This window comes from Anser brachyrhynchus (assembly GCF_964034855.1).
Source record: "Anser brachyrhynchus genome assembly, chromosome: 8".
Lineage (NCBI taxonomy): Eukaryota > Metazoa > Chordata > Aves > Anseriformes > Anatidae > Anser > Anser brachyrhynchus.
In genome coordinates this window covers 27,464,652-27,481,234 of record NC_137702.1, presented here as the reverse complement: position 1 = coordinate 27,481,234, position 16,583 = coordinate 27,464,652, and the positions used below count along the sequence as shown (strand labels likewise).

General features: G+C 37.1%; 1 protein-coding gene across 3 annotated transcripts in view; it reads right to left on the bottom strand.

Annotated features, from left to right (window-relative positions):
• VAV3 (vav guanine nucleotide exchange factor 3) overlaps positions 1–16,583 on the bottom strand; it is a 175,078-nt gene that overhangs the window by 54,225 nt on the left and 104,270 nt on the right. For 2 of the 3 annotated variants that reach the window (XM_080603587.1, XM_080603585.1), the window contains exons 16-19: positions 13,893–13,994; positions 11,300–11,400; positions 4,273–4,295; positions 1,126–1,171 (exon numbers count right to left, since the gene is read on the bottom strand). In XM_080603587.1, the coding sequence (XP_080459713.1) occupies positions 1,126–1,171; positions 4,273–4,295; positions 11,300–11,400; positions 13,893–13,994 (272 nt within the window). The remainder of the gene's footprint in view (positions 1–1,125; positions 1,172–4,272; positions 4,296–11,299; positions 11,401–13,892; positions 13,995–16,583) is intronic. The other variant, XM_080603586.1, reaches the window with a different exon arrangement.

Genomic DNA, 16,583 nt, shown 5'->3' with positions numbered 1-16,583 from the left:
GAGGAAACACTAAGTTTTAGAGTTATTGGGTGCTCACTTTTTCTTTTTCTTTAAGAATTTCAACCAACAACACAAAGAACTTAGGGGCATCATGAAGCTTTTTTTTTTTTTTTTTTTAAACTAGAGGGAACAAAGTGACAATACACAGTCCAAAACACCTCAAAGGTACATGCGTAAGAAAGGTGTGGTCTGATTCAGCTAGTTACAACATTTAGACTTCCCAAGCCAAGGCAGCTGCAATGCTAGTGGCACAACTAGCATTCTTACTTTTTCAAAACTGCTTAGCTCTGCCAGGCTACAATGTATTATCAAGTTGCCATTCTGTTTAATGTTTGACTCAACTATTCTCAGGTGTCCAGATCCAGAAATCTTTAATAATCTACAGCTTAGGTTCTTTCCAAATAGTATCTGCATAACAAATCTCCAGTAATTACAGTATACAAGAAACCTATAAAGTACAAAAATGTAATTACTGTAAAAAATGATACTGAAAATATCACACAGTTACACCAAAAAACATTGCGTATATTATTCAGGCACATAACGGGTCTCCAGAGGAAACATTCACCCGCTTGAGTACACAATCTATAAGCAAGCATTTAATTTTCTTAAGGATTGCTGCTGCCACGATTCCACAAAAATATCTATTCTATACTAAACAAAAACTAAAATCACTTAAATTCTATATTAAACTACAATTGGTTTATGTCTTTTAGAAGAGCAACTCATATCCAATAGAGCTAAGCACTAAGCACCAATACAGTAACGAGTTGAGAATATCCACAACCCTGCAGATCAGAACCTAAGCTTTGTAAGCAACTGTCTCCTTCTCATCACCTCTTTAATTGCAGAGTACAGTAGGTGTGTCAAGTTAACCAAAAGCCCAGAGGCATTTCATTGTTCAGACAGAAGTGAAGCACTGCTTCAAGAAAACAAGAAAAAAATAGGCCATATCTTTGAAATCGCTAACACAGAAATTGCTTTATACCTTCACTTTAGCAATAAAGAAAGTTCTCAACATTGCATACACTAGAACAGCAATCATAATGCAACTTGATGAAGTGAGTTACAGTTTTCTTGCTCTTTTTATTTAATGTTTAACTATTAAAAAGTCATGACACAAACCTGGGTCCACGTGTCTGGAGTTTCTTCTAATTCCATTCGTTCGTTTCTGAATAGCAAAAACACAAATTAAGGATATGAATAAACTTGTTTTCACGAAGGCATATTAAGCTCCTTTCGTTCCCACAATCTACTAGGCAAAGATGGTTATCTTATTTCCCCTCACCACCATCACCACAATTATCTCTATCTGATAGAAATATCCTACTTTGAAAATTATTCTTAGTAATGCAGAAAGTTTATTCATACATCCTATTTTTTCCTGACATGATGCTCAAAAGATTCTTAGTCCACAGAGGGTTTATTCATATATCAATTCCTTTGGATACTAAGCACTTTTTAAAAAATCATTTACGAACATGACAATAGAAAAATACACAATTTGGTAACATCTGATCCAGATAACGTCCATAAACACAGTAGTAGTGAGGCTGCTTCTCTTCTTCTATTGCTTTAATAAGGTAGAAACTTTCTCTGTTCCTACTCTGCACTTAAGGTATGTGGAATTTCCTAGAAAATTCTTAATTTTCTGGGCAAGTACTTAAATGTGTTTAGTAACTCCCCTCCCTCTTTCTTTTAAATTTGGATAAGTAGAGCCGCACATAATCAGAAACACTAACAAGAATGAGACTTTTTTTTTAATGATGAGGTTGATTTTTTGATGTTGTTATTGCTGTTGTTTTGTTTTTCTATATACTTTATTCTCCAGGACATATAATATGGGTCCCTGAAAACATCACTGTGAAACAAGGCACATCTATGAACTACTATCTACTTTTGCAAACTTGTTTTAACTGCTAGCTTGCATTAAGGTTCATGCATTTTTATTTATTTTTTTAATCAAACCAAGCAGGGGAAAGCACGTTGCATAACAAAGGGAACAATTAGATTGCTCCGATTTACTTGCAGTTGATATAAGCTGATGCAGGACGCACAACCAAGGTGAGCCAGAAAGCAGTAACCTGAGGCACAACCAAATTACTAAGCCCTATAGCAAGCTGGTAAAAAGGAAAAGCTTGATTTAAAAACAGCTTTCAGACTCTTGAGTCTTTGGACTTATTTGGTCTATACCCCACATTCTAATTGAAGAAAGGATGCAGTGTTTGTTTTTTTTTCAGCTGCAGTGGAAAGAAGAAAATTGTGAGTTGCTGCTACAAGAAGTGAAGGTAAAGTTAAAAAATAAATGGCTCAGTTATATCTGACTCCATTTTTTAGAAATTGAGGCAGTATTACTTTTCAGGATTAATGCAGATTTGCACGTGAGAGGTAAAGAGAAAAAGCAAATGTCAAGGAAGATGCAGACATTTAACTGAACTGAAAAAAAATACAGTAATTATGTGACAACACAAGTCAAATACACCGAAGCACCAGATAGAAAATGATGCTCTATACCCTTAAATATATTGCAGTACCAGTAGACTTAATTACTGGTATGAAAAAAATCCATCTTTCCCAGAATCATGAATTCTAACTTATACTTAAATTACCTCTTGTTGAAAAATTAATTTAAACAGGCAATTATTTAAGAATGAAACTAATTCAAACATTTTGGCTCAAATCAATAGCCAATACCAAATCAATAGCTCTCAAAAGGAAGCTGTCTCTTTACACAAAAGAAAAGATTTCAGAATCACGCTGGGGGTGAGAAGCTTAGGGTCTTGAGGGCTTAGCTACAATTAGTATACATATTTTCTTCATCTGGCCACCTGTGTTCACCTTATTTAGCTTTACATACTTGGCAACATGGCCCACAAGGTGCAGCAAGCAATCTGTTCATGGCTTCCCAGTGCTGCCTGTCAGCTGCAGTACCAGGAGACTTAAGCTAACAGACCATGCCATAATTTTCATATTTAAAAGTGTCCTTACCTAGCAGACATTTCTAGGCAGAGACAGTAAAGACAAGGCAGCAGGTGGCTGGAAGTACAGCCGGCGAGACACTGGCTGAGGGAACCGTGAGGAAGGCAGGCAGGCGGCAGACATTTCGGGGCATGCAGGCAGGCTGCAGGGCCGCCAAGCACAGGCTCTTGTGGTAACACAGCCCCAGCACCCCTCTCCTCACTCTGGGCTCCCCCGGCCACCCTGTCTGTCCTCACCCTGACAGACCCCAGGAACCCCAGCAAGCCCAGCTGTAAAGGCTGGTGCTCACTGCAGCCCCCCGGCCTACTGCAGCCCAGGCCCCCGGCCACTGAATGTGCCAGGTGCTGGGGCTCCCCTCCCCAGCAACACTGCAGCAGCTCAAACGTAGGCGGGCATGAGGGGAGTCAGCCTTGTGTGTGACCAACCATGAACCCTTCTGCGCCAGTCACGTCAGCCATAACATCCTTTCAATTCCGTTACTGATCTTAGAGATAGCACCAAAACACCAGTGTTAATGGAGAAAAAGAACACACATCCTCATACATCGTTCATAACCAGTGTGGCACTTAAGCAGTTAAATTACCATAAACTTCTGGTGTAAAATATATGCTAGGAACTATTATACCCTAAGACTTAGTGCTGCCTTTCTTTTGTCAGAATTGGCTGACAAAAAAATAACTGCTACGCCCTTCTGTGCTTCAGTGGAGAGGCACGAGTAACTGGCAAGAACATAACCCAGTAAAACTAGCAGTGTTCTTGAGTTTAAGTTGAGGTACACTACATATACCACTGTGTCCATTTTAACGTTCTCTCAAGATGACAAATTCCACAGCCACTGAATAACTCTGACAAACGCATGTTTAAATAAAGAGGCAAAAATTGCCCGGCCAGTTCTTCACTGCCCAGAGGTCTGTGGAGAAGCAGACTTGGACACTAGCACTTCACTGCCGCAGAACTGGCTACTGTTTAAAAGAAGAGTAGACTTAATTCCACTGCCAAATTTGGTCTAGCAACACTGAAAAACTAGACATCAGTTGTGAAGTGTTTTTTTTTTTTCCCTGTAATTAAAAAAAAATAAATACATCTCCACCCCTTCCAGTTCTCAGCATTAAGCCATGTCAACTGAAAATTGACACACGCTTGGAGCATAGTACTTTTGTATGTAATAACTGTTTTCCACCATTCTAAAGAAATATGTTAGTAAAGGCAGAAGAAACCATACATGTTCCAACAGCACATGCACAAAGTAAATGTCATCAACAAAGCAAAAGTCACATGAAAACAAATCCTTACCTCATGTTTCAGGTTCCCGTGTTCTGAAAGGTAAGTAAAAATTGGCATTATTGTCAACTGTAAATTTACGCTGCGTATATAGCTTCCTCAGCCTGCGCTGTGTGCATGACGAGAAGCACCGCTACGCCCCGCGCTACCTGATACCTGCAGCACGCCCGGGCAGCGCCGTGCAGGCCGTGCTCGCCTCGCTCATTGGCTCTTCCAGCCAGCACTGCACAGGGCTCGCGCCCGCCAGCTGCCCGCGGGTGCAGGACAGCCTGATCCAACACACCTCACAGACTTTTGCAACCTCCCCAGTGCGCTTCCTAAGTATCAGCTTGTCGGGAATTAAAAGGTATTGCTCTTCATTGCAAATAGTGTTTGCACCCCTTCTCACCTGTCTTTTCAGAGTATGCCAAGTTGTATCAAGATAAGATGTGTATCTTCAGCTGAAACATTTTCTACATTTCTTGTACTTCAGTTTAGCATTGCATTAGTATGCAATGGAATTTAAAGCCTGTGGGTTTTTATGTGCTTTTTTGCTATGCATTTCTTATACTACTTATAAATGATATTAAAAAATATAGTCTTGTGGTTGATCAGATGGCATCAAGACAGTAATACTTGCACACACACAACACCAGACATAACTACAGAGACACTAAAAGTTGCATTTTTTATATGTATTTTTTCTTTGTGTCTAATCTGATAACTGATATTTTGGTGTACACTAGATGGTTTTGGTTCAGTGCCTTTTCAAAGGACAACTGTATTTACCTGTGCATGTTCTCTAGGACTACACATGCTGCTGAGACAGAGTACTTACTACCCATGCCCAGTTTGTCACATTTGAACACTTTTACTGTAACTTCTTGTACACAGTGAGCCAACACTTGCAATAAATCAAATAAAAAGCTTTAACTGCAAGTCGATTTTGTTCCACAAAAAAACAAAAAGAATGACACGAACCAGTAAAGTGTGGGAAAAAAAACTTTTGGCTTTCTAGCATTTTATGCAAAGATAAGCAGGCATGCCAAGACCCAGCATGCTGGCTGAGGACTCGGGGCCAGGCATGCGAGGCCCAGCCTATTTACCACCAACAGAAATTCTTCTCATGTATCATTTTAGTCACTGTTTCTTCTCATACCGTATGCCAAAGATGCATCTTCCCATCATTCTCAGAAAATATTATCATCATTATACCCTTTCCAAAAGTGTTGATTTGCATTTGAACAGCAAGCACACAGAAGAAATATAAGCCAGCCCCAAAGGAGGAAATGCAGGTAGACTATGGAGGTTTTCAAAGGAGCCTGAGGGAATTAGTTGCCTAAGTGCTGCTGAAATCAATTCAATTTTGGTGTTTACTTTCACAGTTTCGTATGCCTTTCAGAAATTTTGCCAAAATCTAAATAAAATCACGCTTTTTTTTAATGTTTCATCTCAGCATTATATATGACTTCAAGGGAAAGTCATTTTGGTAAGTACTTTCAGAGGGGCAAAAGCAAAACTTCAAACCCAGACTCGAAGGGTCCATTTTGTTAAGAATGACCTTATTTAGTTCTGAAGATCTGTTATCACAAAACAGAAATGGACATGTCTTTCTATCCTCCAACAGGAATGAATCAATCTGACTTTTAACAGTTGCTGTTGAGTTGTGGGTTTTCTCCCCCTTTAGCAAATATCCCAAACAACTACATGAATGAGCTCCATTTGATGATTTCAGCATCCCAACACTCTTGACAATAAATAATTAAGAAACTCATTAACTTCCAGTATCAATATTCAAGAAATCACTACATAGGAAGGTTATAAATAAACCCAATAATTTGCATAAAATGAGTTTCATGAGAAGTGCATGGGGTTTTTGTTTTGATACATAGGTTAAAAAAGTAAACTGCTCCATTAACCAAGGCCAGGAGGGCATTTGTCATTAAAGCCTAATGAACAAATTCAAACTCAGAAAAAATAATAGCAACTCCAATGAAGAACACTTTCTTTAAGCCGTCTCCACTCCACATTAACCCTTAAAAAGCCCAAAACATAGCCAACGCTGACAGACTGAAATCTGATTTGTTATTTCACTATTAACATGCACAAAAGAACATTTAATATTTATTTCCATATAAAAGCCTATTAAAAATTAAGGCTTATGCTTGTCTTATTTCTTTTCAATATTCCTGTAGTTCAGGGTATTTTGTACTGAATTATGTCAATTGCTCCATCAGGAGTTCAAAATTATTTTTTTTCCCAAAATGTTCCATTAGCACAAGAGCAAAAAAAAAATAAATTTCTATCTACTTCGATACTGAGGGTGGAAAATGAATGTTTGAGGATATCCACCAGTAGATATTTTACACGTGACAACTTTAATTCAAGTTTCTGCTCATCACCAACATACCTATGAAGTTAAGGAGCAAGTGAGTTCTTAGTTACAACAGCAAGGTACTTTTACTGCCACGGTTCAGCACAATTTTTAGGTTTCGTTTATTCAGTGAAGCCACGATACTACCGGGTCAAATTTTGGTAATTGCATTTTACTACAAAAACAACAGGAACAACAGCTGGCCTCGATATGTAAGAAAACTCAGATCAGAAAACCGGTTTAGGCCGCTTTCCTCAGGGATGCAACAGAGCTGCTGGATTTGCATGATAACTCAATGGAGAGTAAACAAATTATTTACATTAAATGTAAAATGTAGTAAATTACTTCCTATTTTAAAAGAAAATTCAAAATATTTTAAAACTAGGAACTAGAAAGTAAACCACCTTAAAAGAGCTGTGGGACTATCTGCTACTTTCCAGTCACTTAGCCAGACATTGAATAATCAGAAGAAAAGCAAATAGTAACATAGAAGTACCACGGTGTTGGTCTCTGCACAACATACCAAGCCCCATAAGTGACTTTTGTTCAGTCAGACGGTTAGTTAAATAATACAGCTCAACCTTTGTTGCAGTTAAACAAGTGGCATAACTCCAATGAACATTCTGGGACTTGAACATTTACTCATCAATGCTGTTGACATAGTAGGTTTGGAGAATAGCCAGCAATTTTGCAACTGTTGATCAAGCCAGCAACAAGGTAAACAGGGAAAGCTGCTGTTTTCCTTTTAGATGTCAAAAAATGCATGTTTTTTATAAATACTCTCTAACGTGCTGTAGCAAGCCATTATTACATATGCAGCATGGACTATATTATTGGGCATGCACATTAGCATATGAAAGCAACCCTGAAATTAACCCATTCGTATGGTAATATTTTCTTAAACTTTCTTCATACATTTGAAGAAATACTCCTCCACCTAAGGAAAAGCAGGGTTTTTTCAAATGGAATAGTCTGAAGGAGAAAAAAAAAAAATCATGCATGCAATAACTAAAAGTTAACACAAAAATGCCCGATTAATGTTTTTGTGATCGATTTATGCCCTGATGACAGATGCTTCTAGCATCCCTGGGAACAGAGATAGAAAGGGAATTTCATGGTTTGGCACTGTATTTAAAATATTCAAATATTTTCAGATTCTAGATCCATTACTGAAGATTCATCTAATTGAAATATTCAATAGCCTGTGTAACCAGAAAACATTTGCTTGAGAACATTTAATTTAATATAATTGGATGAAGTTGGTAAAATTCCAGTCTGGCAATGGAAGTGGACTGTTAATTCTGCTGTTTTAGACTAGGAAATGGACTGAAGTTCTGCAGTATTTTCTGTGACACGTGATATAAAGCGTGCCTTTTATAGTGTGCCTAAGAAATGATAAATGTGTGCCTTTACTGATGCTCACTTAACAGTGGTCCCACTCTTAAAGATTACCAAATATAAACCCTTCCAACTGGTGGGGGAGCATCACCATGTAAGAATTGTACTCTGCCTTGAAATAAGGCATAGGAGTGCCACCGAGAAACCAGGAAATCTCTATGTCAGCCACTGCAGATAAAACACAGCACGTATACCTATATAAATGGCCTTGTAAAAGAAATACATGCATCCATTTCATAATCCTTATGTTTAAGGATAATGGCTTCACAGAGCCTTCTATCGAAGTCTGTGCAGCCTGAAGGAGTTTGCCTGAACATCAGCAACACAGAGGGATAATGGAGAATTTCAAGTCACAGAAAAATGAAGTGATAACGCATAAGTGTATGAAAATATTTGAGCATGTACAGGGCAGCATTTCAGGGGACAGGAAGTGAAACAAAAGACAAGTGAGCACAGACAACTTCAATCACCACTGAACATTTAGAGCAACATGGACAGGAAAAATAACAAGAAAAAACAAGGCTAAATGCAGACATTTTGTTCTATTTATTAATTCAACTGATTAAGCCTGTATCTTTTATCACTGCAACTTCTTAGTCTGATGAACTAGCCTTCTTTGAAGCAAAACATCTGAAGAACTGGCATATGTTTTTGTATATGGTATAACATGACAATACAGCAATTTATCTCAGATTTTGTCAGTGTTTCTCTCCTAAATTTATCATCCTAATCTGACACTTACTAAATTTGTCATTCTAAAGGCTTCATCTATCTTTGCATGTCTGCCTTTTGAATTTTCAAAAACTGACTTGGAATAAAATACAAAAAGTATTAATCCACTCAGGGGTGTTCTAAGCATAATTTCAGAAAGCTTAGCAGAAACATCTGCTCAGTGATCTAAAAAGAACAATGTTAAACTGTACTAAAAAAGGAAAAACAGTACAGAAGAAAATGCTCTGCAAATGCCTTTATGAAGCCTTTGAACCTGGGAGCCTTTGCATAGAGGAAAAATAGACTGGAAAGAGAAAGAAGTTTGCAGAGAGGACAAAGTAGCGTACACCTAGATTTAAGTTGAACATGCAACAAAAAACAGAATCTTAACAACCCATTTGCTTCCAACTTCACTTAAGATTCATACAGTATTATTTTACCAAATATTTATGTATTTTAAATAAAATCTAAAGAAAAATTCTGCTCCTTCGAAGTTGTGAAATAACTTCTTATAGTCGTGAGGTAGCCTAAATGTTTCATTTGTTTTGTTTGGGTAAGAAGGGGGGTGGGTTTTTTTGGTGTTTTTTTTTTTTGTTTTGCCCCAAGCAAATGCACAGTATTACTGAAACATATACGGCAGGAAAACTGCAAGATATCAGACCTTGTGTTATCTTCGGATTTATGGTCATTCTTACCGATTCACGTTGCACCATATGTGTCCACAGATCTTTAGAGAAAAACTGAAAGGTAAGTTGCTGCCTTCCAGGGTGCCAGATATCCAATTAAAATAAAAACTACAAAAGTGATTGGAACAGAAGGCAGGAAATAAAAAAAAAAAAAGTAGTAGGGGTGGTTTATACTGGAGAAGATACATCTTTCTTGTGAAGGACAGTATGCCTTTGCTTTTGCACTCTATTAATTCAAATGTGATTGCTTTAAAATATTTATTTTATGTAAGTTTATTTTTTTCTCCAATATATATATAGGAGGTTCTGTGAAAAATCTATCCTCCAGAAAAGAAAAAAAAATAGAAAAAGAAAATTTGAATGAACAATACTGTGGTTGCTTGTATGGTTTTTGGATCTACAAGAGGTGATCTTAAAAAAAAAGAAAAAAAAAGACAGACTAGGATAATGGCATAGAAGAGTTCCAGTACAGGAAAACAACTAAGATCAAAGTTCATTGGCTGCAGCAGAAGTCAGCATCTGACATCCCAATGATTTTGTGAAAGGAGGAAGCAGGCAAATAACACACAGTGAAAAACCAAGCAAAAGTCAGGAAGTAACACAAACAGGGGCAAAGACAGAAGCAAGCTCATACAGCTTTGAAAGGAACAAAAAGCTAGAACCAAAAACTTGAAGCAGAAGCTTAGTGAAGGGGAGAAGATGAGGTCATGATGTAATTCAAACAGAGGGAGAGAGATTATCTCAAAGCATTTTGCAAAGATTATAGATGGCAATACCAAAAAAAAATTAAGAGGTTGCAGAAGCCCATGTGAGATATGCAAGAAATTTCACACAGTTATAAAATGTTCCTGAAAAAAAGAACGTACAGGTTTAGTGAAGCAAGTAGGACAATTTCTGAAAAAGCTTCCGCAAAAGATACAGCTACACCTTGCAGAAATCACAATGTGTTCCAGTGTTTTTTCTCTTTCAAACACAAGCAAAAGAAATCCGAATGTATTAATGGTGGGGCAAGTTCATATTTGGAGGGAGCGCGTTTTTCCTGCTCCACCAACAAATCAGCTCTAGAAAGAATATAAGAACCTGGACGGAGGTAAGAGTCAAAAATGGTACTGTTATGTGACAAGGTGTCTGGAGTGCACAGAGTCACTGCCACTGACTGAACAGGTACGGGGAAGGGAATATGTGCTAACGACGAGCACTAACATTTGGCATTATAAGCAGGAGGTGTCAGAGAGAATTACAGAAACACTACTGAGCAGAGAAGGAAGAGGTCAAATTTGGAGAAAGCACCCTAAGAGGGAGACTGAACAGTGGCTGAAATCAAGAGAAGCCTTGAAGTCCCAAATGGCAGAAGGAGAATGGCAGCTTATTAAGGGGGGGGGGGGGGGGGGAAGGTCCTTAGATGCTGGCAGTAATAAGCCAATCACCTTTTTTTCTGAATATTGTGAGTGGCCAGAAATGATGGAAAGCAATGAGATTAAAGAGGATGCTGATGCAACACAGTTTCAGGAGCTGAGAGTAAAATATGAAAACTCATACAGACATCAAGGAAGAACAAGGGATGCTAGATAATATGCCGTACACTAAGTGTTACTTGTGAGCCGTCTATGATTAAAACCAGATCTATTTCTTGTTGTATACACAGGACACCAACAAAGAAATTGGGTTTGACCTATAACAGTTCACTCTCTTGCGCTTTTTAACAACTCAGTTTAGTACGAATAAAAGTCCCCATGAATTCTAAATGCAATTCTAATTGTACTTATAAATGGTAGTTTCACAAGCATGTATGTTACGATAAACACAAATTAGGGTAAATTAAACCTTAATTATATCTAGCAAGTTTTATGTCCTAATTAAAAATGGTATTCTAACAATAAAAATGACTTACCACCTGAATTAGCTCTGCCACAATTGTCTAATCTTCCTAAGCATTCTTTGTGTGCTCCAGCTCCACACTTAGAGCATAAATAGCCTTGATAAAATGTTCCCCTGTAAAATAAAATTAGGTAGTGATACATTAGAAGTGATAAATTCCATGCATAAAGAAATAAAAGACATGGCAGAAGGTATTAGAAGCCATTTGCCTTGTTGCATAATGATAGTCCTTAAAGACCTGAGAAACAGCAACAACAACTGACAAGCAGCTCATCAGCTTTTTGTCACTGCTAGCCATTTCAAAATAACAACCAGATAGTTCCTCTGAACTACTGATAGAATAACAATCTTCATTCCTATTTAGCCCAAAGCAACTCTGGCACAGCACACTTGAAACTGTACCATTATCTATCTATCCTACCATACAGCTACACTCTGTTTCATTTCAATGGGAATTCGCTCAGACAACATGAAGAATAGATCCATTTTGGGAAAGCCTCAAGTATGAATATATGTTTAAGTACTAAGGATTTTATAGGCTCCAATGCAAATATTCTCGACTTCAAAAATGTCCATTAAATAAATAAAAAAAATAAGCTATTTGGATACACTTCGGTTAACATTCAGACCTGCTAAGGAGTAACTTTCCTTACTCTAAATGTTCTCCAATTCCCCTTAATGAACTAAAATCTGAATTTGAGTCTGAGAACGCATTTATTTTCAGATGTGTGTGTTGCTTTTCTCTCAGGTACAATCCACAAAAGGGCTAACAGTCTTTTACATGTACTTCTGAGCAATTACACGAGTTCCATCTATTGATGTGTCTGCTTAATCTTCACACTAGACTTGGCTGTCTCCAAGATTATCCTGACCAGTTTGGAGTGATTACACATCCTAGTCTAACATGACATCTTCAGCTTCAAAGGAAAATCAAGTTTCATATATGGAACACAGGACTGGACAGGTTTAACCTGAATGCAACATACAGCAACTGCTATTTACTACAACAGGTACTAGACTTCAATTAATTGCCTTTATTAAACTCAGAAGCACATTAATTTTTTAAGTATCAAAATACAGAAGCTTAGAGACAAACAAATATAAAAATATTTTAATCCACTTTGTTCTGTTTTTGTTTTTTCTTATTGCTACACAGGAATACAAGACTCTACATAAGAGCAGAGGACAAAATTATCCATCCCTATAGATGCTTTTAAGGCTGACATTTTATCCCCACTTCAGAAAGATCAGGCACAAAGGTTCAAACTTTGAAGTATTTACGTGCCATTCTGTTTAGCATTTTGAAGTTTAAACTGACAATATCCTTTCAAAAATTATTTAGCCATTTTAGGACCGTAAACCCAGTATGCTTTCAATACTACTTGGGTATCCAGGAACACGTCTATGTATCACTAAGTAGCACCTAGGGGTACCTAAGCTATCTTGGAGCAAATTGGCATGCCTGTGCAGAACCACGCAGGATCATGCAGCCTGTGTCCTGAAAGCAAGACAACCGTTTCTCAGCAACAGCAGCCAGTGCAGTAACAGAGACAATGACTCAACTATACTGCTTCAAATTAAAAATTAGGCATGCCATCTCTAAATTCAGGATGTCTGCAGCATTCTTCATAGTCACTTAGACCTTACTGCATTGAGCAAAGCATCATCTAAAAAAAAAAATCTCAGAATCCAAGTCAATAAAACTGTTCAGAAAAAAGGTTGCTGAAGGAAAAAAAGGCAAGAAGGAACATACATGAGGTTATTGTATTCCTCCACACCTGTGCTTAACAAAAACACAACCTATGCTTTAAACACCCTTTTTAAAAGGCTATGGCTACATTTTGTTTTTTAACAGAGCTCTTGCAACTTCAGCTTACACTATGAAACTTAGGTTCAATATATACATCTGGACCATTAGACATACTGTGTTTACAGAAATACAGGTAGCTTAAAGATAGCTCAAGTAATCCATGTGAAACCACAGATGTGCATGTACATGCACATACTTCAGAAGAAAGAAAGAAAAGTTTTTTTTCAACTCAAGTTAGTCTTACAAATCCTCGCTCTTGGAAGAATTTGTGGTCTACTAGCATTTATCTAGCTTTGTAACATCTGTCTTTAATTTGCCTACATATTTCTAGTTCAGCAGAGCTTTTGTGAGACAATTATTTTCTGTTTCACAAAGCAATCTCCCCATATCAAACATTTATAAGCATCTTCATCATCTGCCTTTCTAAAAAAATATTCCATCTGTTCTTGGGACTGATGGTCTACAGCTATGGGACCTGTGGACCAGTCTTGCTGGTCAACACTATATAAAATGGCCATCGTTTACTCTTATGAGCATTACTTTATTTAATAAGGGAATTCTTACTGAAGAGAATTATGACAAAGCAGCCTTCTGACAAATGGGAAATGGGGTAGTACCTTCAGGTTTTGATCTTTCAACAGCACTGCTGCTAATATTTGGTACTTAATTATAAAATCTCACTCATACTGTGTATGACTGGCTTTATGGCTTGTCCATCTTGTAGAGGTAACCAGCTAGCCATGTATTTCATCACACTTTCACTCAAATATTACTGGTGGGGGCTTAAAATTCTTACCTCAGAAGCATTTGACAGACCTTGCAAGATGTCACACGACTGAAAGTATGCATTTTGAACTCATGAAAGCTTGTATCCGCATAGTCTGGTCGTATATTTGACCTAAAATAAAAATTATTTGAAAATCTGTTTTAAACCAAGATTTAGAACATAATACACTATTCACAGCAGGCAATCTGAATCTGTGAACAACTAACTCTATTTACACTTCAATGATTACCACTGAGGTGAACTCAAAACATGGACTTTATCACATACCTTTAAATGAAGTCTGAATCATTATATTTTGCATACATGATCCTTAAAATACATCCGAACTGTTTTAGCTACCACAGTAACTAGAAAACAGTTACTATACATCAAAAAAATTGGGGTGGTCCTGTATGGAGCAGGAGTTGGATCCTTGGGTGTCCCTTCTAACTCAGGATATTCTGTGATTCTATGAAAATACAAGTCTGCTTTTTAATCCTCATTGAGTAGGTTCATTTTACAGACCCAAAGAACACTCACTTCTTCATTCTCAAATATTTTGTTGTGTGTATCTACAAAGAAGAGCAGCTCACAGTTTCAGAACCACGCCATTAGAAAAACATAAGCAGCAAATTTGGGACAATTAGGTCACAATTATGCAACAATACACTGGATAACAAGAGCAAATTCAAAAGCAGTTAGAAAATATTTAGGGGTTTTGTTAGTGTTTCTTAAATGAGCTTCTTCAATGCCTACAGCTGTTGCTACACAACCTTGATTTAACAAATGAAGTAGAAGATCACTATTTATACTGCTAAAATACTGCAACACGGTAGTTGCAGACTTATTTCCATACATCTAATTTGCCTAAGCACTAATCTATTGCTGTCTCTTGTTTATCCTCTCTACTGATCCCATTTAAAAGTGGGAGTTTAAGTTAAATATGACCCACTCATTTTGTTGCACTGGTGACTGTTTGCAGGCTTATTTAAATTTTATTAAGTAATCCATTTTTTTCTGTCATTTTCCACATTTCCGTGAGGAAAGAGGGGACAGGAAGTTTTAAGTTATTTGTCATCTCTTTTGCTTTAATTCAATGATATCCTCAAATTACGAAAATGCAACTACCTTACACTTACAAAAACAGAACCACTGAAGTGCTAGCTGCATAATTTAATACTCGACGACATTAAGCTAGACTATCCGAGACAAAAAGAATATATGTAGGACACATTAATGGATTTTTAAAGATTATTTATCTTGGAATGTTTAGGACTCCATAGAATTCTGGTATTTCTTGCAAAAACAAAGGAACGCGGGATGCATAGGAATTAAAACAGGGAAAAAACAGAGAATAAGAATGGAATAATCTACAATACTCAAAAGGAAAGATAAGAAGCTTTCCTGACACACAAAATTACAAATTCAGGCATTAAAGTTGGAGGTACTTATTAGGCAAGTTTCATTTTTATGTATTATAAATAACTTCTGGACTATAACACAGAACAGCCACAAATTGCAGCGAAACAAATATAAGTAAGCATGCAAGCATCAATCTCTCCAGGACTGAATGAAAAGGCTTATGAAAAAAACATTCAGATAACCTGTTTAAGTACCCAGTGTCAGAAAGGTCAGTCTTCTAATCTGCCTGCTGAAAATGAACGTGCTGAAAATGAAACCATACTCAGAAAGCAAATGGGATTTTGCTTTTATGCTCGAGAATAGCCTTTCACACAGTCCTGTTTTAACTCGCTCACCAGTGTCTCTTCTTGCTGTGCTACGCAAGATGTCAGTACTACAAGACCTACTCAAAAAGGCACAGATACTACCTATACAGAGCAGGAAGGTACAGGTATCAGGCTAAATTAATCTTCAAAACAGAAGAACTTTTAAAACCAGAAAAACAATGCACTATTTCAGGGTTCTTAACTCTGCAGAGCAAGGCCTGTATTGCACAACACATTTGCAAAGGGTCTGATAAAACCTCTGAGGCTACACAGTTCACTACAGACAATGCTGAAAATTCTAGAATGAGTCACAATACTTACAATTGCAACAAAAGCTGTTTTTAAACCAGTTTTGTCTTTAAACCATTTGATTCAGACCAGCATAGCTTGCAAAACCACGTCACAAGCACCCACCTCATGTGCAGAGACTCATCACGTTTCAAAGCATATAAAATTAATCCTAACATCGTGACCATTTTTCAAGTACGAACCAAAGAATTGCATGCAATTGCTTAACGCAACTATGTGACTAAGTTTCTGTCATATGTAAAAGTTCTCTTCCATTCTTCCCTAGGACTCTTCTACAAAGATCGAAATACATATAAACTACTGAAAATATACCTCCTATTAACAGAACAATAGTAATACATTGGGTTGATACTTCTATTAAAAGGAACTTTTGAGCCATTCAGTTTTATTTTATAACCCCTATTAGAAAAATTTATTGAGAAGAAAAATGAAGCATAGTCCTAAAATGGCAAAGAATGAAGCTGTCCCTTCACAGAGGAGCTGACACAAGGCCTTCCACCTTCCGATAATATAGTAAGTTATTTTTATTTCACCTATGGACTAAACTATCAGCTTACCAGGTCCTAAACAAGACAAGGTTTATCCCGATGAACAGACTTAGTACTTCAGCTTTCTACTGTATGCCAAAATTTGTAAATGCGTCCTGTTTGTATAAGTAGAAAAATATAAACTGGAAACGTGTAAT